The 24894-nt window shown below is 38.8% G+C and overlaps 1 protein-coding gene and 1 long non-coding RNA gene across 2 annotated transcripts in view; one reads left to right on the top strand and one right to left on the bottom strand.

Moving 5' to 3' along the window:
- Positions 1-3066: 3066 nt before the first annotated feature.
- Positions 3067-24894, bottom strand: part of LOC107326145 (uncharacterized) — a 98442-nt gene continuing 76614 nt past the window's right edge. The window contains exon 5 of the long non-coding RNA XR_015798206.1: positions 3067-3081. This is a non-coding gene — a long non-coding RNA (uncharacterized LOC107326145). The remainder of the gene's footprint in view (positions 3082-24894) is intronic.
- The window catches only part of BLK (BLK proto-oncogene, Src family tyrosine kinase), a 37912-nt gene continuing 17000 nt past the window's right edge, over positions 3983-24894 (top strand). Inside the window, exons 1-7 of the mRNA XM_025167139.2 lie at positions 3983-4148; positions 6787-6931; positions 15634-15747; positions 16989-17031; positions 19397-19490; positions 19872-19970; positions 23613-23716. Coding sequence (XP_025022907.1) covers positions 15640-15747; positions 16989-17031; positions 19397-19490; positions 19872-19970; positions 23613-23716 — 448 coding nt within the window. The 5' untranslated portion in view covers positions 3983-4148; positions 6787-6931; positions 15634-15639. The remainder of the gene's footprint in view (positions 4149-6786; positions 6932-15633; positions 15748-16988; positions 17032-19396; positions 19491-19871; positions 19971-23612; positions 23717-24894) is intronic.

The following is a 24894-nucleotide window of genomic DNA, read 5'->3' as shown; positions in this document are numbered from 1 at the left end:
GGGCTTAGAGGTCATTGAGTCCAGATCTCTACTCAATACAAGATCTGCAGTACAAGATTCTACCACAATACCTTCTGCAACCCAGTGCTTGTATATGTCTTAGGTTGCTACCATCTTCAACCAAGCTGGATAATGTTCATGATGAATAGTGAAGGATGGGATTGGTACTACAGTAATCCAATATATCAGAGGATACCAACTTTGAACAAGTTGAACTATGGTGTTCCCAGCCAATGAGCATTCAGCCTCTGCTTAAAAGGGAAATCCCAGAGCCACCAAAGACAGTCTGTTCCACTGTCTAAGTCTGAAGTTTTTCTTATTGTTTAACAGAAATCTACTTCCTTGAGTTTTTTATTCCTTAGTCTTCTTTCTAGAACAACATAGAACAAGTTTCCTGCAGGACAGTCCTTTTGTTATGCTTCTTGTTAATCTCCTCTTCTCTGGGCTGAAACCTAGCAATGTAACACAAAAGATGTTAACAAGGCAAAAATGTGTTATCAAAAGGTCAAAAATGAGGGATATTAGAGAAGGTAATTTACCAGGACAGAGGCAAGGAGTTATTATTCCTGGTATGCATAGTATCTACAATTGAACATTTAAGAGTAACCCTCACAACTATTGGCGCAATCAGTTCCTACAACCATTAAGCCACATGAACTATATGAACAGGACCCAAATGCCTATCCCTGAACATCTCCTGTAGCAGATACTGAGAAAAATCCCTGACTGAAACCTCCAGGAGCTGTAATCAGCCAGAGAACTTGGCTTGATGGCCAGTAGTCTAACTCTTTATAATGTTATTTCATATGAAAACCAACAAACTGACTAGATGAGCCCAATTTTGAACAAAGCTGAGCTGTGACAAACTGAGTAGCTTTGTAAATCTTTTCCATTACGAGTCAGCCAATGGTCTCTTGAGTATGTTGACAATACATCTTTTGCACGTCAAACAGCCTAAATAAATTCCAGGAAATAAGCTAGATAGTTCAATTTGCAAGATCAGCTGATATATAGGAGGGATTTCTTCTATTTTGGTGCTGTATTTATGTGAGAGCATAACGTTCATGAAGCCACGAAACATAACACAAGCACTTCAGCAATTTATTTAGGAGTGACTTGACATGATTGGATGGCATTTAACATGGGAATTCAAAGGGTAAAAAGCATTTCAATTTGTCAGGATGTTCCATTTCTGACCTTTAGGTTGCTGTAGTTAGACACATTTTAAAAGGCAACTAAAGCAGGAGGTTGAAGGATTGGAATTTAAGAATGCCGACTGAGTTTCTCACGCTCCGAGGAAAGGGGGCGGGGATGCTCCACTGGAGAACATGATTGCCTTCCACTTGACGAGTATTGATGTTTACTGCTTCATCTGTGGCTTTGGGGCCTGGAGGACAACATCTGGAGCTGGCTGTGCTTCCACTGATACAATATACGCTCACAATGTGTAAAACTCTCAAGGTAACCATTTGCTCTGTGCCTGGCAGAGTGGCAGACTCAGTTGGCAAAGAACCAGGTAAGAACATCTGAGACAGGCACAATTAGCAACTCACTAGCACTCACCTGTAGGCAGGTATTCACCCAAAGGCTCTGAGTGAATTCATCTCAAATCATCCCTCTGATTTGTGTGCCTGAGTATCTTCAGTGGAAGCTGTTTTGCTAGAAATGTAGCAGCAAGAGAGAGGTGACACCCTACTTAGGAACATCCTCTCCATAGCTCATCTGGTGCTGATGTTACTATAGTCCAGTGTTTCTCAACCTTGGCAGCTTGAAGATGTGTGGACTTCAGCTCCTAGAATTCCCCAGCCACCAAGCTGACTGGGGAATTCTGGGATTTGAAGTCCACATATTTTGTCTGGGGAATTCTGAGAGTTGAAATCCACACACCTTAAAGTTGCTGAGATTGAGAAACACTGCTCTTGTCTGTTCCTCTGTTTGTTTTTTTGTGACTCTAAGATGTCATTTATGTTTTTATGTCTTGCATTTGTAACATGCCTTAATTTTTTCCCCTTTTCATGCCACCCTGTTTTTGTTAACATGAAGAGTGGCTTAAAAATACTTGACTGGGTAACTAATTGGGGGCTAGATGAGGAAGGGGCAGAAAAAAACAATCATCAGCATTTCATGCCTCTGACCAACGGCAGCTGCAAACAACGAAGCCAGCCTGGCCAAGCCAGCAGAACAAGGGGCAGCCTTATGAACCTGACAGTAAAAGGGACAGGACCAGTCCAGCAGTGCCAGGGGCAGTGCCAACACAACAGAAGAACCCCCCAAAACCCACCCACCCCCAACCCTGGCTAAAGAGACCAGAGCAGTACAGTAATCTCAACTCAGCAGCAGCCAGATGGACCAAGCAAGGGTCACAGTCTCTGCAGCAACAAGCCAGCAGTGCCAGTGACAGAAAGGGGCTCTGTAGAAACAGAAAAACTCAGAAGAGCCCAGTAGGAAGTAAAGTCAAAGAAAAGTTGGTTGGAAGCACCTGGGACTGGGGCAGGGAGGGAAAGGATTCAGTTCCTCCCCACTTCCAATGTTTGGGGTGTATGAGCAAGTTAGTGATGGTGGGAAGAAGGAAAGGGGAAGGGGAACTTTTTGGGAATGGCCACTGGTTGGCCTCTGATGACTGTCAGTGTTGTTGGGCTGGTGTTGCTGGTCTTTTCTGACTTTTGTGGCTCTGCCAAGCTTGTTTCTACCACTGGCATTGCTGGGTGTCAGGTTGCTGTTGCTGCAGGAGCTGCTAGAGTTGGCTGGTGCTTCTGGCTGCTGCTGGATTGGGGCTGCTCCATTGCTAGGCTTCTCTGCCGGGGATTGTGGAGGTTTGGTTGCTGGGCTGCTGCAATGGCCCCTGCCACTTTTTAGTCCTTTCCCTCTTTCCACCCTCTTCTGTGCACCCCTTCTTCCCTCCATGTTGCCTTCCTGAAGCCCCTCCTTGCACTCCCTCCTCTGCTCTCCTCTTTCTTACTCACCATCCCTCTCTCCAGCACTTTCTCAGGTTTCCTGGACTCTTCTCCACTGATGCTCCATATCATCATCAGTCCTCTGAGATATATAGAAATGGAAAAAGGGGTAAAAAGAAGTGGTGACCTAGAAGACACCAAAACAAAATACTCATTGGAATGGAGAAGAAGAAATACGGGCATTTTTCCAGTCGTGTTCCCTTCCTTCTGCAGGCACACCTAGCTGGATTACTGCATTCCCTTTATATAGAGCTGCTTTTGAAAACTGTTTGAAAAGAACATCTGCTGATTCAAAAAGTTACTGCCACACTGTTGACAGATGGCTTTATTTAGAACATATCACTCCATTGTTATTCAGTTGACATCCATTCTCATTCTTTAAGTCCAGCCCTACTTCCCCAACATGGTGACCTTCAGCTGCATTGGATTACATCCCCTAACATTTCCTGGTAGTGTCTGGGAGAAAGAAGAGTTGTAGTCTAGCATATCAGAATGAGACCAAGTGGGACAAGTTTCACAGATAAAGGTTGGGAACATGATCTTTCAATTGGACCTATCCACCTGTTAAGACTTTGTCTTGCTTCCCAAAATGGAACTTGCTTCTCTCAACTTTTGAGGGCAAAGTATATTTTCCTTACAGGTGAAACTTCTTTTGTTGGTTTATTTGTTTTGTATTTTACCACAACATAATTTCTTGCATAGAGCCAGGAACTCAGACAAAAATGATTTCTTGGATGCTCTCCCTGAAGAAAAAAGTAATTTCTGTGAGGGGAAGTGAGGAAAAAAGTAAATACTGAGCTATACAAAATAGAATTTGGCCTGGAAACATAAAAACAACTTATTCTAGTCTTTTGAGCTTTCTTCCTGGGGACACTTTGTTTTCCACTAAAGTAGCCACAGGTCTAAGATTAGCTCAAAGTGAGCTATCTAGTTGATTTGCTGGTCTTAGGGCTCTAGACAGCAGCAGCCCTCTCTCACTTTGTTATTCCGATGGTGTTGGCAGGAAACCACTAACAGAAGTCAACTGACAAAGCTGAGTTACTTTATTAGAGCACTTCTCTAGTTGCATGAGTTCTTATCAAGAAGAGCAAACTTCATTAGAAGAAGACCTGGTTTGTTTTTGCTTTTGGCAACTCTGGAGGATTTCTGGAATTTCATGAGATATGCTTTGAGCCACGCACAAGGAACTCTCAGGTGAGAAACTGAATTAAATGCTAACCATTGGCGCTGGTTATTCATTGGTACTGCATTTGAAGGCACTGAGTGTGATCCAAAGAACTGAGCATTGGAGAGAAGAGTCAGTTCAGCTCTTGATTTAGTATTCAGAAATCTGTTCAGGGGCTAAGCTTATGCCATTCACTTAAACTTAATTTCACATCTGTAAAGTGGGAATAATTTTAACAGATGTTAACAATAACTAGGGGAAACAGAAGAGAATATATGTAGCTCAGGGTTGAACTGTGGAGTCCTTGGGGTTCTCTAAGCTTGGTTGTTTTCTTGCAAACGTTTTGTTATCCAGCTAGGTAATATCTTCAGTGCTAGGACTAGCACTGAAGATGTTACCTAGCCTGGTAACAAAACATTTGCAACAAAACAACCAAGCTCAGAGAACCCCAAGGACTCCACAACTAGGGGAAAATATAGCTTCTAGCAGCCACATGTATCCAAAGCTATACTTATTGTTTCTCTTGTTCAACATGATTTGGCATTCTCAATTTTCATCAATTTTCTCTTTCTTCTGGTATTTTGTAAGTATGTGATCATGTGGAAGATTGTTTTTAGTGTATATTAGACTGCTCATTTTATGAAAATATACAGGATAAATTTGTATCTAAGAGTTATTTATAAAAAATATAATAAAGGCGGGATAAAAATCTAATAAATAAATAAATAAAATGTTGGGTAATGTACAGCCTGCATGTAACATCTGATGTCTGAATATTCCTCATATTTCATATCTGATGAATTGTTGGCAGTCACAGACAAATCTGGAGATGATCACAAACCTCAGCAATATATTGGTAATTTTAAAGGGTCACCTAAATATGATTGCTAGCAACCCCTTATATGTATTTTATACACAAAGAGACACATAGACACACACACACAAACACATACAGAGACACACACACATATATCATATTCAAAGTTTCATGAAAACAATTCATGAGTTTTTCTTTAATTGTGAAATCTCTCTGGCATTTTGGTCTGAATCTAAACAATTCACCAAATTTTGGACATTTGGCCTGATCTTTATAAATATAATGTTGCATTATTTACAGTCAGAACAAAATAAAATGAAAAGACTATATATAGTGGATTGCTCTGAAAAACTTAAATTTGTTTTAACAAAAATGAAGTTTAAGATATATTTACCAATAGAGGCAAATATGTGTAGCTCAGGGTTGAACTGTGGAGTTCTTGGGGTTCTCTGAGCTTGGTTGTTTTCTTGCAAACGTTTCATTACCTGGCTAGGTAACATCTTCAGAGCACTGAAGATATTACCTAGCCGGGTAATGAAATGTTTGCAAGAAAACAACCAAGCTCAGAGAACCCTAAGATATATTTAAATATTTGTTGGTGATTTAAACATTTAAGTTTAAAATATATTTATTTGAATTTTATTTGTGGGTGATTTATGATATTTTAAAGGCCTGGGGTTAAATTAATCAGATATTAAATCTCATGGGATGCTTACTAGGATATGATATGATGTTATATTATATTAAATATAATGACATTGAGCATTTTTATTATTCTTGTATTGAAAGCTCTATTAATTTGCTTGTCAAAAAAGTTGATGAAGTTTTAGAAGATGTTTTACATTGTATGCTGAAGAGATGATACTCTCTTGTTCATTGGATGGATTATTTAAAAAAAAACAGGGAGAGAAGTGCTACAGAATTAAGACTAGAATGTAATCCTTTCTCTAGAGGAGTTATGAATTATCTGGGCTACATTTTATTCTTGTGTGACTAAATGTTCATACATTCACCCTTTTCTTTTCTTTTTTTTAATGGATTTTTATTGAAGTTCCAAGTACATAATTAAAAGACAGAAGCAAAAAGGAAGTAGAGATACAACGTTAAGAAACACACAAATATGATAGATCAATAGAACAAAAAGAGTATAGAAAACAAATAACTTCCAATCTATCTCTAGCCTTGAAAACGTAAATTTATTCTAAATGCTAGTTTTTCATATAGTATATGAAAATAATTCTTTGTTTAATATGTCATTGCATTTATAATCTAGTCTTCGAATCTCCATGTAAGCTTTGGCCCTCCTGCATTTCGTAAATAATCCATCAATGGTTTCCACTCTTTGAGATAGTGACTGCTTACGTTTTCTTTCAATAGACAAGTCAGTTTATCGTTTTCTGCCATATCCATCAGTTATACATTCACCCTTTTCAATTCACCTGAGTGTTAGACCACATCATCCCCAAGTGTCCCATTTTCTCCACACCTTTGAAAATTGCTAATAATGCATATTAGACCTAAAGTGGTGATCCTATCTACTAAGTATTTATCCATAATTAAGTCCCTCTGAATTGATTGGGCTTGACTACATTGGTGCAGGCATTTATTGTTGATCTTTCTAGCCTGTTGAGTTTGCACAAGATGCTTTTCTGTATTGGCTATGGCAGATTGAGAAGACCTACTCACTAAAATTTATCCAACTTTGCAGCTGAGTATTTCTCTCTTTCTCCCTCTGCTTATGTCTTATTCTCCTTAAAATAAAATAATTCATAAATGGGAGTCCACTACTGACTTCCGTATTGCCCTGGCCTCCTCCCCTTATTTTTTCTACCTTTTTCATCCCATTCCAGCCTTCAAGTAGCAATAAAATGAAGGAGAAATAATAGATGCCTCTACTTCTCTTTATACATCCTTCTGAACAGCGGTGGATTGATCCCAGACGGAGACAGCCATTGAATAGAGAGCAGTGGCTGTGATGAGATAGTGATAGACCAGGTAAGGGGAAGGATCCCACTGAGGACCCTTGGACTCAGTCCTGACCTAGTGCTGTTGTTAGGAAGAGAAAATGAATTTGCTGAATTCATATTTTCATGAAACCTACTTTCCCACTCTCAGATCAGTTCATGAATTGAAACTTGGTAATCTTCTGAAAATTGGACTTCAGTTTTGAGATATAATTCTCCAATTAAAGGTATTTAGAGAAAAATCGGTACATAGCATTATGAATTTCTATGAAAGTAGCATGAAACAGTGCATTTATCTGAGAACAAATGCTGGCAGAAATGTGCTTACTGTTCAAAATTGCATACCCAATTTGGTGGACTAGGAGAAATGCACATAGAATAATGTGAACACCCTGTTGATTTTTGTTCAGACTTGTAGTATTAAGGGTAAGCTGTGAGAGGACCATGTTGATCAATAATACCAAATAATTTATGGTGGTTAAAGTAAAATGAGACCATAGAGAGATCATAAAGGATAACATTTTGCAAGCCTGGAAAAAAACAAAAAATGTGGAAAAAATAATATTTATCTTTTTGGTCATTTTTTGTTTTGTTTTATCAAAACAATGAAAAAAGAATTATAAAATGTTCCTAACATCTTCATTTTCAATTATTCATAAAATGATTAAGATGTGAAAGAAATTGATCGAAGTTTGTAACTATCACCATATAAAGTAGCATGGAAGAAAGGTAGAGCCATTTATTTCGAACAGGCAAAACTTCAGTGTTTAGACATTCATGATAATGATCAAGTGATGAAATTAAAGATCTTAAGAAGAACTGCTAACATTTCAGATGTAAAAAATGAATCCTATTAGAGAACATCTCATGGAACAAATGATATAGTGTAAACTGTCCACTCCACCAATCTTATTCTTTTGCTAGCTTTTTTCCTGAAATTATTTCTTTTTGTATCTGTCTGGTACAGTGGAGGTCAAAATCCTGAATCTATAACTCTCTTTGCTTTAACTCAAAGTTACTGGTTTTTTCTGTTCCCAGTATTAACTTTGTGCCTGCCTGCTTTTCTTAGAGCTCATCTTCACATCCCCTAACAATGGCATGAACATGCCCTAGTAACCATTCTGATATGACTTGTTTTCATGAAGTTGCCTTCAGCTCATTCTCAGCCGTCATGGAGGTAGCTTATCCTTTGACTATTATAATTTAAAGTAGTGCTTTCCCCCTTGTCCCAACATAATTTTTGCCATGGACAAAATCTAGGATGCTTCATCAACAATGTAGTTGATATTGTTGGGGTTGGGATCTCCCCAGCTGCTATTGGCCACCTGCTGTGATTTTTTAAAAAAAGTAAATTAATACAGTTAATATAATAATTCAGTGCATGTATTAATTCCCTTCTTCTGGAACATTAAGAATTGCAGTTCCACGGCACATAGCAAAAGATTTCATGGAGTTGTGTGCCTCTGTTTTAAAAGGAGATGCAGACAACAAACTCCACTGATCAGAAGTGAGGAATAAATCACGGATCTTCAGACAGCTCATAGCCTCTCTTCGCTCCTTGGCCAGACAGTCTCAATTTGATAATGATTATTGTTGCAAATAGATGTGAAGTCATACAAAGAGTTGATTGCCCACTACCAGTGAGATGGAGTAACTGCCTCTGAAAATTGTGGTGGTTGAAATGCATAGTTAATGCGTGGGATGGTGTGAAAAAGAACCAGACTCTTGAAGTAGTGGTTGTTGTCTGTCTGTTGGTTTATCTATAGTTTTATGTGACCCATCCCAAGATGGAGTTTTTCAGCACCATATTTGGGGGGGAGGGAACTCATGTAAAGCTTAACTTCTGATGACTTTATAGATTTCTTGGTAGCAATACAGAAGTATTTTAAGTATTTTGCTTAGATTTATTAAGAATTTTGCATGAAATAAAAGACAATGGAAGGGAAGGGAAGGGAAGGGAAGGGAAGGGAAGGGAAGGGAAGGGAAGGGAAGGGAAGGGGAGGGGAGGGGAGGGGAGGGGAGGGGAGGGGAGGGGAGGGAGGGAGTTAGTTTATGAAATATAATGATTTCTGACCTTCTCTTCAACAGATAATGACAATCTTATAATCCCTCCTCCCTCTTAGATGTTATTCAAATGCCTTCAGCTCCTCACTTAATCCACATCTTTTTAAATATTTGAACTCATAAATCATCATATTTTGTTTCTTCTTTCAGCAAAAAGTCCATATAAGCTTCACAATCTTTGAGAAAAGTTTTTTTTTTTTTTTTGACCAAACAGGTCAGCTTTGCCATCTCAACAAATTCTGACATTTTCACAATCCATTCCTCCACTGTGGGAGTTTCACTGTTCTTCCATCATTGAGCATACAATAATCTTGCTGCAGTTACCATATACAAAATCAATCTGCTGTAGGTCTTTTCTAATTCATTGTCCATAAGTCCCAATAAAAAGAATTCTGGTTTCTTCACAATATTTATCTTTAAAATCCTTTGCATCCTTGTATGAATTCATATCCAAAATTTCTTAGCTTTCTCACAAGTCCACCATGTATGATAAAATGTCCCCTCATGTTTTTCACGTTTACAACAGTGGTTTGAAATACCATTGTACATTTCTGATAATTACTTTGGTGTCATATACCAACGACACATAATTTTGTAGAAGTTTTCTCTTAAATTATTACAAAATGTGCATTTAATACTAGTTATCCACATTCTTTCCAAGTGTCTATCTGTATATTGTATCCAAAGTTAATAGCCCATTTTGTCATGCAATCTTTAACCTGCAGAAGTATTTAGCTATTCACTCCTTGCAGAATTTTTTTTTTTCCAGCTTCCAGTCTAACCTATAGTTTTGGTATTTCCTGACGATCTCCCATCAGAGTTCAATCCAGGCCTGACCCTGCTTAGCTTTTTAGAAATTGCCCATCTTGGGCAAGTGCTGCCATCTATTAGGGATTTACATAATTAAAAGGAGGAGAAAACATGGCAAGTTGCAGCAAGAATTAACAGGGAGATGCACTGGTGAGAGTTGTGTCTTCTGCCATTTTCACAATCTTCAAACAGAACCATGAAAGGCTAGAGCTTTTTGCTCAAACTTAGTGGCAGCAAATGATCAGTTTTGATATAAGAAACATAAGCCCAATGCTATCTTCCACAACGTGGTAGCAACCTGTAGATCAGTGTTTCTTAACTTTGGTAGCTTGAAGATGTCTGGACTTCAACTCCCAGAATTCTGGCTAGGAATTCTGAGAGTCACATTCCTTATCTACCTGGCAAGTTCCAGGCTGGAGCAAGTGAACCTAATGAATCAATTTGCAAGCATGGTGACAGGACACCCTCCCCTCCCCTCCACTTGTTTGTCTTTTTGATTTGTTTGATATTATAATTTTAAGTATTTTTAGCCAGCTGAACATTGTTTGCAGGAAAATGATTTTAAAACGGTGAAGATGGGCAGATCAATGTTCACTTAGGGTTTCAAATGTTTGTTTCATGTGCCACATGGAGATGAGCAAAATCCCTTTCATGTGAACTGATTTTCCTGTGATTGAAAAGCACATCACTCTCACCCCTGCCTCAAACGTAGTCAGACTTTATAGAATACAGAGAATGGAAGAACAGTTCATCACAAAATGGCACAGATTCCAGTCACGTATCTTGGAATGCCTTCTTCTGGCCTATGAACACCCAGATTTGGTTTTAAAGAGTCTTTTTTTTTTTTTTTTTTTTGGTATGTATCTGCAAGCACTGATTTATTGAAATGGAAATGCTGTCCCTTAAGAGAACAGAAAAAAATGTCTCATTACCCTATGCAGGAAACTATTTTCTTAATTTTCTGATTTTATTTTATTCTTCTAAGTTTCTTACATTACATCTAGTTTTATTTTCTGTCACATCTTATTTGTTGCTGACCAATATACCATTTTACTTATACACATTTACATACACACAAACTCTACATAGTCATTCATGAGGTAAAATTTTAATATTTTACTCTTAAAAGTATTTTTATTAATTAATTTAGTCATTTTGTTTTTATTACTTAGGTTCTACTTTTAATATCTATAGTTACTGTACTGTAATAAATGTCATATGCCCTTCTGTAGATGTCTTAGAAATGTTTTAGACTTTAAAATATTTTTATTGTTCTTTCTAGGTAAGATTTATGCTTTCTTTTCTGTATCATGGGCTACCCATGCTTTGTTCTTTTATTCTTTTTATGAAGCCAACTGTCTAATTCACTGGTCAGTGATCATAATAAAGATTATCTGTCTATCTCTCATCATTACCTTCAGGACAAAAATAGGATGTAGTAAGTTAAATAGTCTATGCTTTAAAAAAAAATGACTGTAAATTTGAATTCGGTTAATTAAGGATGGGCAAACTTTGGTGGCTGATGCCGCACTTTTTTAAAATGGTTGTTTGATTGGTTATTGTGCTGATATACTGATGAATCCAGGAAGTTACTTGCGTCATTTTTTTCATAGCTAGGGAAGGGGCACTGACTAATTAAGTTTCCCCACAGAGGACAGAGATAGAATTTTTAGTCACCCTCTTTACTTTCTGTTTGAAAAAAGTGCATTTTTGTAGCTTAAGGAATATTAAAATGTATTTTTTAAAAAAATTAAATAGGTATGTATTAATACCTTACCTAACTTATTTTATTACCATAGAAACCAGTATTGTGCCTATGATATTCTGTGATGCAATCACAGGAGAGGGGAGTCAAAACAGGCAAGACGATGCTTACCACCATGCTATGGAATTCCTACATCTTTTTATGCCCATACGAAAGGGTGGGAATTCAGTCACAGGGTTGCAATTGCTATCTTGCTTTTTTTTCTTTTTTACTTTGCCCCAGGTGCCACTAAGACAATCAAGGGAGGTTCTAGCTAAATGAGAATGGGACTGGGAGACTGCAGGTAGGCCATGGGCTTCAGCTTGTCCATCCTTTTATTACACCATGCATGTTATTTCCAAATGTCAGCCAGGGGTAAGTCAAATCAACATCAAGTTAAGTTCATCATCTGGTGGCAAACACAATGGACCTATTCATGAAGTTTTCTTGGCATATAGAAATGGTCAGCCACTGCCTTCTTCTAAGATGTCTTTTCAGCCTCCTAATCCAGTCTACAACTCTGAACTTCCCAGAAAGTTTCTCAACCAAGATCAAACCAAGGTCTTCCTGCTTAGCTTTCTACATTAGCCAAGGACAGCTAGGGGCTGTGAAAACCTGAAAGAGGAGCCCTGCACTTTTTAGGGGCATCATCACAATCAGCAATGACCACCTCTTCAGAAGGTTAGCGGTCAGAATTGTGGTCCCTGTTATCTCAAAGACTGTCCACTTGTGAAGTAGTTGCCTTGTCCTTTTTCCTGGGCAGGTGGCACACTTCTGCAACTCCTGCTCTTTTTATTTTCTATAAATATCTGTGGCTCTCCTATGGGATCATTAAAAACATAAGCAGTGCCCCCTGCTGCATCAGACCCCTGACCATCTACTCCAGCAGTCTGTTCTCACAGTGGCCAACCAACTGCACAAGAACTCCAAAGGCGTTCTTGAAAACAGCATATAGCTGAGGCTGATACTTTGCTATGCATGTCATTAGTTTCCCATTTAATTTATTTTAATTAAAAGACTACTGGATCTCATGGGATAGAAACTCGGCAAATGCCAAGGAAGATCCACAGCACCATATTGAGGCCCTAAAATAAAGCCCACGTTTACCACATACTTAGCTGTGTTTGAAGATAGTTTAATCTGTCATCCCATGTGCCTTCATGTGCCTCATGTCAACATTTTTTGTAGTGAGATATGCTTTTCATTTCCTGTCTTTCTCAGGAAAGGTTGATAACAGCCTGGTTTGCCCCATTTCTGTCAAATCTGGTCCAGATGAACTGATGTGAGCTTTTTATCAAAGCTGATCGCTTTTTATTTTATCATCATTTCACATGAACTTCCCCTAATTAATATGCAGGCAGAAAAATTTCAACGCAGTTTGCATGGTGTGAGGATAGATTCCAATAGGTCTATCACACTAATATTGCTCAGCAAAAAACAAACCAGACTTAATTACAAGCCTAATACATGTGTTAATCTAATAATAAATAATATTCATTTAATATTTATTATTATTTATTAAATTATTTAGTATTAATATTTAATTTTATTAAAAGATTTCTGTATGAAGGAGTCTTTGTATATATGAACCAATGTGGTATAATAGTTCTGGACTACATTAAGCTACTAATGACTTGTACTAACTTCTAGCTTCCCCAGCCATCACTGAGGAAACATAAAATCTGTGCTCATTACTGATACAGGGAGTATTCACTTACGGACCGCAATTAGGACTGGCAACTCTGTCTCTAAGTGACGCTGTCATAAAGTGAAACGTCATGTGACCACACCTGACTTACAATGTCAGTTCGTCAGTTCTGGCTGCAGTCATTAAATGAATCACTGCAGGTCATTAAGTGCAACATAACATGACCATAATTTGTGACTTCCTTGACTTTGCTTGTCAGAAGCCAGCTATGAAGGTTGCAAATGGCGATCACATGACTGCAGGATGTTGTGACTATGATAAACGCACACCAGTTGCCAAGTGCCCAAATCATGATCATGTGGCCGCAGGGATGCTGCAACGGCTGCAACTTCAAGGACCAGCCATAGGTCTTCTTTTTCAGTGCAGTCATAACTTTGAATGGTCACTGAACAAGTGGTCGATAAATGCGGACTACCTGTATAACATCACAATAATGTTTGGATGATTCTAGAGGATGCTGTGGTCATCTCCCCTCCCCCTGCAGCAACTTTCTAGAGTCTTCCAATCATTATTATGCTGAAATAACAGTAATGAGACCGGTCTTTGCATCACTTCAGTGAAGGCTATATGATGCTAGGAAATAATGCTAGGAAAATGCCATAACACTAGTGTAAAAATGACCTGTAAGTGATCAGTAAGAAAATGGCTTATGACTGGGGAGACTGAGGTTCAAGCCCAAAGTCAGCCATGGAAGCTTGCTGGGTAATTTTGGGTCAAGCTGATTTCTTGGTCCAGAATAGATTAGTTACTTGTTGGGGGTTAAAATAAAGGAGGAAATGTATATTGCTTTCCTGAAGGAAAAGCAGGACTTAAATTGAAATAAATAAATAAATATGTATAGACATATATACCTCTGAAGTTGAAAACGTGGGCCTGTATTTATGCATACGTATAGTGTACCCCATATTTCTGTGCAGTGTTACTTAGGATTGTAAGCAGCCCTTGGTTGACTTTTCCTTACCACCTTATCTTTGGATTTTATATCAGGTTCAAAATCTTTTTAGGCATTGGACACTGTTTAGTGATTTTCCATGATACTGTGGACACTCAATAAGTAACTTTTTAATTAAAAAAAATTCAAGTTGGCATTCTCATTTAAAAATCTCATGAGATTTAGCAATCTTATGAAATTTCAGTGATTTTTAGAGGCAATTTTGTATTTAATTTTGGAGTCCTGGCAATGCATCTGGTAATGTCAATTTTGTTACCAACTCCCAGATTTTTATGTTTAGGAATAAGCTATAGAACTGATAACATGTTATGGGGTTGGGACCTGGCTCAAAATAATAAATGCTATATTTCAGAGTAAAGCATAAAGTGTATATTTCTTGAACATACAAGAACTCACGCACACTAAAACTTGGAAAATTCATGTGATCTCAACTCCGCCCCCCCCAAAAATAAAACAAAAAGCAGATTTGTGTTAAGCAAATGCATTGCACCACTGCACACTAATTTTCCACTAAGAAGATGAATATTAACTATTCTCAGTTGCACATTCAATAATATTGGCTTTTCACTCTTGATACTTGACTTGAATATCTAATTGCAGTATGTGTCAATTGATAACCTCACAGTGTTTGAACAGCACATAATGGAGTTTTCAACATTTGCACTTGCTGTCACCATGTCACAGAAAGCACCGGGCAGAAGAAGAGCTATATTCTAAATTAGTTGTTATTCCTTTATTTCTGCTCCATGCTTAGTTATTAAGCACAATATAAATGTATTGAAATTATTAAATTGAAATAATAATTTAACATTTGTATAATGATTTCTCTACATTTGATAATTAGCATCTTAGAACATTTCATAGAAAAAGTGAAAAATACAGGAAGACTGAAAGACTCACTCTGATTAAATCTGAATGGCAAAATCTGACATTTTAGAATCTTTTCTTTCAGCTGAAAAAGAACACATTTGAATACAAACAAATGAGCATGTGTCCAGTAACTAAAACAAGTTTAATAATTGTAAAACAAGTGGTATTTATTATCCTTTTTATTTGTTCATGATGTGGATTAATCTGACAATATTTACATTGAAGAGCAGATTATGAATTACTGTTGTTGTATTGTTGTTGTTATGCTATAGCTCATTTAGGTTCATAACCTTTAACTAGACTGGCTACAAGACAGCTGACACAGGAACATTTTATAATCCTTTCTCAAAGTTAACTAAGGAGCTGCAACCTGAACAAGATTATTTCACAGCCTTGACCATGATTGGAATAGTATTACTAAAGTAATGGCATCTGGTCATGTTTAAAATATTGGGGCATAGTCCAGCCCTGGAGAATAGTCAGATCTTAAGGATAACCAAAGGCATTCATGAAATGATCCCATTTTAGTTGACATGAAGTCACATTGCTAACATTTAAAGCCAGCCTTGCTTGCATTTATTTCAGCACAGAATGGGCATATGCGAAAGCAGAAACAAGAGCAGTCGGGGAGAAAAGAATAATTCTCTATATAGACAGAAAGAAAGAAGAACCCTGAAAAAGAAAGTTCCTCCACCCCCGGTAAGCAATAATCTTCAAGAAAGAGTAGTGCTTACAATGTAAGAACTGAAATTCTGCACCCAGGCAAGGTGATTTCTGCAAACTGGTGCATATCTTTGAGAGGTGAGTCCAGCTGCCAAACTGGCCACAAAAAAGCATTTCCCATCTGGCTACCAACACTGACCTCCACCCATTAGTTACGAATTTCACCTCATTTCCTCTAGCAAGATTTCTCATTATACTTCTCAATCCATATCATATAGAATTCATGCAGGCATAAGTCCTACTGGGTTGGATCAAAGGTCCATCTAATCCAGCATCTTGATCATAATAATCAAGCAGGTGCCATAAGACAGGAAAGAAATTAGCCTCTCTCTCAGCTGGTAATAAGTGGCAGCCAAGGCCCATGATATGCATAGAATTCAGCTAGAGCCTCTGCTGTTGTTCACAAGGCATGAAGGGGATCAATTTTTTATTACTGTTCCTTCAGCTTTTAGCTGGTATCCAAAGATCTGAAGGCCCCTGATGTGACAAAACTGCTGAAGCTAATTATGCCATCTGAATAGCATTGAATGGGAGTCCCCTCCCACCAGAGATCTCTGGCTGTGCTTCCTGAGCATCAGAAAAACAAATCAGGATATCAGTGTCACACTACGATGGTGAAACTGTGAGTCCAGACACTGTTGCTTAAAATGTCTGTAACAACCCTGGGACTGAAGCAAGTTGGAGCCAAGGAGATCTGGAACAGAGAGAGAAAATGTCCAAATGTCCAGATGTCCAGATATTTTGGATTGGAATACCCATCTTCCCTTACCACTGACCCTGCGGCAAAGGCTAATGAATTAAATTAATAGATTTTGATACTATCTCCCCATCTTTGATCTCTGGTAAATAATACAATGGTTTCTGTTTAATATGGTTGTTTGCTGATCATGGCTAAATTCCAGCATAATGTAATATTTCAAGTGGGAAGAACCTGTAGTCTTCCAGATGTTACTGAATATCAACTCCCATCAGCTCCAACTGGCCAGGTCAGTGGTGAGGGATGCTGGAAATTGTAATTCAGCCATTTCTGAAGGGGCACAATTTGCTCAATCCAGATAAACAGATGGCTTGAATGAGTAAATTCTCAGTGTGCTGAATTTTGCTCCCAGGACAACATTTGGTAATAGAAGTATTTACAAATGTATCCTTGGCATCAGGAAGGATGGATTTGAATGCAATGAAGTAATGCTTGGCTTCTCTTTTTATTTCTTCCAAAGGGCAAGAATGTACCCATCACTTCTGGTGACCAACTTGATAAAGGTAAAAAGGATTTATTTCTTTGCTTCTAGAGAAAGTGAATATATCGTAAACAGCCAATAGACAACAAGTGAAAAAACACCATTAGCAACATGGTGCTATGGGTTAAGGAGAGAAAGAATGTTGACCAGTGTTTCTCAACCTCAGCGACTTTTAAGATGTGTGGAATTCTGGGAGTTGAAGTCCACACATCTTAAAGTTGCTGAGGTTGAGAAACACTGATGTACACATTAGCCTCACATAGGCAAATACGTGAGTACTTTTGTTTGCAAAATGCTGGTGAGTCTAATATCAAAGTACCTTCCTTCCCCTGTGCAACATCTTGGCTTGCAAAATGACATGATTCTGTCCATAAATCCAAAAGAAGAAATAACTAGTCTCTCTCTCACAGAACTATATATTGTTCCAGAAACATGTGACCTTGCATTGAAAAGGAGGAAGCTTGTAAATGTTTTTATTTGAAAAGGTCAGACAAAGTGAGATTTAGAAGTATCTGTCTCATGAGTGCCTATATTTAGAAAAAAATATCTTGCTCACCATCCATTAATTAACCAGCAAGTGCTTGAATCATAAAATCTTTTTTTCTCTGTTGCTGCGGAGCAGGGAATACAGGGAAATCAAGGGTAATGGGATCACGTCTGTATTGAACAATCACAACTAAAGGGACAGAGGTGATGCTTGTGATGATGTTGCCGCCACTCTCTCATCACAAGCTGGGTCACACTCAAGAATGTGACAGTAGAGGAGGAGGATTATAAGACTGCAATTATCTGTTGAAGAGAAGGTTGAAAGTCATTATATTTCATAACTTCAGGGTTTTTTTTTCTTTTCTATTTTTTCTTTTCTTGCATTTTCTTGCATTCCTTTTTTTTCTTTTTCTTTAGATCTGTCTTTTACTTTATGTAAAAGTCTTAATAAATTCTTAATAAATTTTAAAAAAGAAAGATTGTGACAATAGAAAGCAGAGCATAAATGATATGGTGATCTTGATAATCCCCAACATGGAGGACATATGGTTGGGGAAGGCCAAAAGCATGGGGAGAAGCCATTTTAGTAAGCAAAAGACTGATTCCAGTGTACCTTTTATATCTTTATATATCTCAAGTTATGATCATTTGCTCAGAAATCTCCAGGCCCTTCTTCCTAGCTGCCCCATATAACTGGAGCCTCCCTTACATCCTCTTTCTCAATGTTTTCTGTAAAACTTTGTGTCCTTGTATCTTATTGCAGAGATGGGTAGCCTGTAGACCTCCAAGATACTGCAATTCCCAGCAGCCCCAACCAGCAAAGCCAGTGATGGAGAAAGCTGGAGGTTGCAGCTGAGCAACATCTGGAGGGTCATAGGTTACACATTCCTGCCCTGGTATAACTAAGCCTAAATATTCTGAAATGACTGACTAGTGAGTCCTCTTCTTGCCTTCATTTCTTCCCCTTTCTCTGTCTAGATTTAGGTAATATCCTTAAACATCCTTTCTTTCTTTGAAAGCCCTTTGTACAATGATGTTATGATACTGATTATGATTTCCATCATTCAGTGTCTCATCATAATTATTGCAACAAGATGCAGCATCTCAATGTAGAATAATTTCAGAAATGATTAGTGTAGGTAGGTAGGTAGGTAGGTAGGAAGGAAGGAAGGAAGGAAGGAAGGAAGGAAGGAAGGAAGGAAGGAAGGAAGGAAGGAAGGAAAAATATATATTCATTTGACAGAATATTATATGCTCAAAATGCTTCACAATCCTTTCTATAGGTAACTAAATGTATTCCTATCTTAGATCATCCTTTTTGTTCAACATGTGCAGATATTTGTTTGGCGTTTAAATAATCATAGAGAAGGAGAAACTGGATTAAGTACATCAAATCATTCTTTTTAGACTACAGTCTAGGGCCAGTAGGCATAAATCTAAACCCCTTTCCTGTGATTTGTATTGTAATGTAAAATCTACAGAGAAGATACACATGTAGTATCTTATTGGCTTGTCCAGAATTTATATCTCTTAGCCAGCTGCTGGTCCCAGCTGTGAAACACTGAAGGGCAATTACTCCTTTTATTAATTTTTTTCTTGTTAATAATTATGATTGCTTTTTAAAAAGGTGATGCTAAATTGCTCTGGATGCAAAAAAGAATTAAAGTATGACTTCCTGTTACTAGCTATATAGGGACTGGTTTCAAGAAAGTTATAACCAAGTGAAAGCTATTATTAAAAGGCTATTAAGCCTTAGTCATTCAGGCCCCACTCTGGTTTTGTCTAGTAAGGAATAGGACCAGAAAACTCTCCTGTTCTAACGGAAGCTTCGAGCCACAGGGCCAGTTCTATATATGTAGGATCTAGACCCAATCAATGCTTCTGCTTTTCTCATGCTATAGGCAAGCAATATGCAATTGCACAGTATGATTTTACCTCTACAAATGACCGTGATCTGCCTTTCACTGTAGGAGAGAAGTTTGAAGTCATCTGCAGGTAGGTGATCTTACCCAGCTTTTGACTGGTTGCATCATGCTCCTTTTGCTATCAATGCATAAAAATACTACTCAAATAGGAAACATCCCCTTTAGAAAACTCCTGTATTATGCTTGTTTTGCTCATCTGCATCTGACCTGGGACATTGCCTCTTAGGAAATGTTCAGAAGAGTCTCCAGGAAACTGTTCAATGCTCATTCCTTCCAGTGCTAGTCAGCCATAATGCCATAATAGCCATTGTCAGATTGTATTTTTCAAAGATCATAATGCCTCTGTCCTGTATTTAAGTGTATTTCTCTTCAGAGTGGATTAAACATTGCTTTCTTCAGTCTACCTTGTTTATTTGTTCATTTATTTATTTTTACTGTACTTTGTTCACAGCAATGGGGAATGGTGGTTAGCAAAATCCCTTACTACTGGAAAGAAGGGCTACATCCCTAGCAATTTTGTGGCCTACATCAACAGCCTGGAAGAAGAAAAGTAAGCATGAGAAAGCCAGGAGGCTTAGAGATGGAAGGCTCTTGATATTTTTGTGATGTATGCCAAGAATCTGTCATCTGACTTTGACATCATGTGGAAATCCTAGGTGATATTTAAGCATGTTTCTTGCCATCATGATCTGCCACAAGCAATTAGCGGGTCCATGTGTGTATGCATGTAGGTTTGTGTGTGTGTCTGTGTGTGTGTCTGTGTGTATGATTGTGTGCCTTCTCTGGGATGATGCATTCCCAGCCTGGCCCTTCAGATCTTCCCACAATGCACCCATTGTCTCTGTAATTGAGTCCACCCTTATATACACACATATGATAGCCAGTGTGGGGTAGTGGTTAAGGTGCTGGAGGTCAGCCTTCAAGGTAGGCCAGGCCAGGAAACAGATCCACAAGGACTAGTGGAATTCTACTTTATTATTATAAGGCAGTGTTGTCCAAACTTGGCCACTTTAAGATGAGTGGACTTCAACTCCCAGAATTCCCCAGACAGCATGGCTGGCTGGGGAATTCTGGGAGTTGAAGTCCACTCATCTTAAAGTGGCCAAGTTTGGACAACACTGCTATAAGGTATAATAACAGAACCTTGAAAGCCTGACAGTTTCCCTCTGCCTCCTCTTAAACCAAAGAGAATTAAGAATATCTTTCTTTCTTCCTTCCTCTTCTTTCCTGGGGCTAATTTACGTTTACTTAACCACTCTTGCATTTCTTCTTCAAAAAGTGAAGCCAATTTATGTTTACTTAACCACTCTTTACATTGGACTAGGAGCAGGGAGACCCAGGTGCTAGTTCTCCCTTAGGCACAGGAAGTGGCTGGTGATTTTGGCCACTCATATTCTCTCAGCCCTAAATTGAGAAATCAAAATCCTCTATCTAACAACCTGCACCAGATCAGCATGGCTGATTACAGTCTATAACCTTGAGTGAAGAGGCCTTCATCCCACAGTGGATTGGTTCAGGCTGATAGGAGATCTTACATCCTTGTTCATTTCCCACAGCTGATATACCTGTCTATTGTACAATCTTGTGTGTGCACGCCTTTGAGTCAGTCTTGACTCCTAGAGACTGTCTGGATTAGTCCTTGCAGTTTTCTTGGCAAGATTTCAGAATTGGTCTGCCATTGCCTGCTTTTTAGGGCTGAGAGAGAGGGACTGGCCCAAAGTCATCCAGCTGGCTTCATGCCTAAGGCAGGACTAGAACTTACGGTATCCCGGTTTCTAGCTTGGTGCCTTAACCACTACATCAAACTGGCTCTCACAAACAGCTAGTTTGTGAAAACTAGCTGTTCAGTTTATCTGTTTGCATATTATTATATATTTATATTTAAATACTGTATGCAGCACTTTTCATTTTCACAGAACATAATGACAAATTTAAGACCAAAATCACAGTTAAATTCAAGAAAAGCAATCAATACAAAGTTAAAGCAATAAGGTACTTCCCCTTCTCCACTTATATCTGTCCTCCTGTTACTGCTAAATAGTGACAAGTTGAGTGGATGGATAATTTTAAAACTACACTGGCAGACCCCTTCTCTCAAGGGTTGGCCAAGAAAATATAATTTTTAGTGCCTGCTACCAGTGAGTCTGTATTTCCTGACACCCCCTACTGTGTCCAGCCCAGTCTTTGGAAAAATGGAAAAGAAAGTGCTTGTGATCTTCCTGCCCAAAAACCAGGAGTGTAAACAAATTTGTGCCAATTCACAAGTTACTTGAAAGAGTGTTGAATCTGTAAGACAAATCCAATGGTTCTTTTCTCTACAGGTCAGATTCATATGATATTTTATTTGGACTGTGATGGTCTGTGATTGGGTTTGTTTTATCATGTTGTTTTATGTTTGTAAACTGCTAAAAGCAGGGGCTCAAAGTCAAATTGTCACAAGTGCCACATGGGAACTAGTTAGTTAGCCTGAAGACCATAACACTAAAGCCTTTACATTGATACAAAAACATCTAGCAAATCAAACATGAAGAATACTATGGCATGCCATTAAATGTATATACGAATTAATAAAAAGTATTGTGCAGCAGAATTACTTGCAAACATAGGGCTGTGATACAGAGCCATTTCACTTTGGCTCCTTAACTGGCAGCATCTTTCACTGATCAGGACATTAATATTTCCCCCCCACTGGGCTGATATGTAATATTTTTCCAAGATCATAGGTGGGTGATATAATCTAGGAAACTTGTTTCAGAGTCCTGCTTTTTATTTTCTGTCTTCTTGCCAAAGAGAAAGATCTCACTTTCCTTTGGTCTTTCTCCCACTCATTTTCCCTTCCCTTCTCTCTCCTTTCTATCTGGGGTCCATATTTCCTTCCTTTGTCTAACCAAGATATCTTGCTTGCTTCCTCTGTTCACTGTCTTTCCTACTCCTTGGCCAGCAGAGATAGGTGGACGCCTTCTGATAGGTGTCCAGCCCCAGCCCCAGCCCCAGCCCTCATCCTCAGTCCCCTCCTCCTTCTCTTCCTCAGGCAGCCCCAGCCCCCCAGGAGATGTTGACCTTTGCACTGCCCCTCAGGGACCCTAGGGCCACGTCAGGAGCAGTGCCCACCATGGAGAGCAGGAGTGGGTCGGTGCAGGTTCTGTGAGAGCAGCATTGCCCAAGGCAAGAAACCGTGCTGTTGGCAGGAGACCCACCAGGTCAGACTGAGGCAAGCTGCTAGGCCTCCACTACCAGGCTGCTCCATTTCCTACATGGCATTCAACACCCTGCCCTTACTGGGCAGCATACTCAGCAAATGATTGTTGTGTGCCACATGGAGCTCACACACCATGAGTTCAAAACCTCTGACCTAGATTCTTTGGAGTGGGAGCTATGTAAATTGTTGTGCAAATAAATGAAATAATTAATTACTCAAGGCTTCTTTTACTAAGGCCCCTATAATGATCTTTTAATTAAGGAATGTCACCTTATATTTCTTAATTTTTGTCCCCTTACTTGGTAGCTTCCAACTGACACCATAAAAAACTAGCTACAAGATTAACTGGTCTGTTGGCAAGGAAGAAATGAAAGTTTCAGCCACAATCCCTGAATTATTAACGGCTGATTCAGGAATGTGGTTGACCACATAAGGGACAGGGACCAATTAACAAAAGCAATCATATGGGTATTTACTGTGGAATCACTTAGCTTAATAGAGCTTATTCCAGGAAAATATGTATAGGCTGTATGACTGCAGACTTAAAGGACAAACACTGGGAAGCAAAAGTGAGTAAGAATGAAAGCAAAGAGGAAGCTGTTAATTAAAGAGATAGGGAGAATTTTCAGCAGCCATTTTCTATACTCCCCTGAACAAACCAGTGCAATTGCCTATTAAGTTTTAAAAATTCAGTATATCAGAAATATGTTGGTAAGATAACATAACATTAAATGCTGTTTTTGAACTTCTGAATTCACTATAAAACTGAAAAGTTAGGGCAAAAGCAAATGTAATTTGCAAATCTTCTGGATCTCCAGGTTTGGTTTGGTTTTTTAATCATTGCTCTAGCTCAGTGTTTTTCAAACTTGGCCACTTTAAGATGCGTGGACATCAACTCCCAGAATTCCCCAGCCAAGTTTGAAGTTGCCACGTTTGAAAAACGCTGCTCTAGCTGGAGTTGTTGAATAAAAATCTTGCTCTTTCTTTTTTCAGATGGTTCTTTAAAGGCCTTAACAGAAAAGATGCTGAACGCCTTTTAATGATACCAGGCAACAGAGTAGGCTCATTCTTGATAAGGGAGAGTGAATCTGATCCAGGTAAGAAGTTAGAAAATTGTTTTGTATATAAAAGTAAAACTTGCATGAGTTGCCCACTTTAAGGATTACATCATGGTAATAAAAGCAGCAAAAAGAAGTTATTTTTTCATTCTGATCATCTCCACAGATAGCAGTCCAGAGGCTGTTTAAGGTGATTGGGAAGGGGCAGGTTGGAAGATCAGATGCAGGGCTTCTATGAGGAATCTTCTAGCTATCTGGAGGGTAAAGTCACTTTGATTCTTTTAGAGTTAGACTTTGGGCAAGTCCCATTGATGTGACTGAGGCAAGGCCTTATGTGATTAGCTGGGATGAAATTGAACCTGTCATTCCTGAGGGTACTTAAGGCTGGAAATGCAAGCAACTGCTATTAAATCCTTGCTCCTCCTGACTGGTGAAGGCCATCCACGAGGTGACATTTGGTTGGGTCCATGCTGTAGCATCAGGCAGGGGGTGGTCCCACCTTCCTTGAAGATGATGGCACACCCCTTCTTAAGACATTATCACTGGACCTAAGAGTTCTAGACAATTTTCATCCAATCTCCAATCTTTTCTTTCTAGGGAAGGTTGTTGAGAAGATGGTCAGGCTGTGGCTGCAGAGGGCTCTGGAGGAAATGAATTATCTAAACCCTTTTTAGTTAGGTTTCAGACTGGGAAACAGTACAGAGGCAGAATTGATCGTGCTGGTTGATGACTTCTGACGGAGCCAAGCCAAGGATGATGCAACTGTCCTAGCTCTTTCTGATCTCTTAGTGGTTTTGATGTTTTCAGTCATGGTGTCCTTCTGGACCACTGATGAGGGTTAGGAGTGATAGGCATTGTGCTATGGTGGTTCTCATCCCATTTCTGTGGGTAGTTCCAGTCAGTGTTGGCAGGATGCGGGGGAGGGAGATCTGACTCAAACTCCTAATGTAGGATACCATAGGGGTTATGTGAGAAAAACTTTGAGGAAGAAAAGGAAGAGCTGCAGCCAAGGCAATAGTCAGATAAGAGAAATCTCAGCCCAAAGCAGGAATGGAATTTAAGAAGCATCTCAGAATTGACCCTCCCTAGTTCTGTTTAGGATAAATGCAGGGAGGGGAGAGGCACATTCAGAGTTGCAAAATTCTGTTATTATAACCCTAAAATAAAATACTATAACTCTATAATTTAGTACTCATGACTTTGGGCTGAGGTTTTTC

The sequence above is a fragment of the Python bivittatus genome, unplaced genomic scaffold (genome assembly GCF_059951505.1).
Source record: "Python bivittatus isolate LINGU-HERP-01145 unplaced genomic scaffold, Pbiv_v1 ctg000690_np1212, whole genome shotgun sequence".
Lineage (NCBI taxonomy): Eukaryota > Metazoa > Chordata > Lepidosauria > Squamata > Pythonidae > Python > Python bivittatus.
Note: the sequence above shows the minus strand (reverse complement) of the source record. Positions and strands in the feature narration are given on the sequence as shown.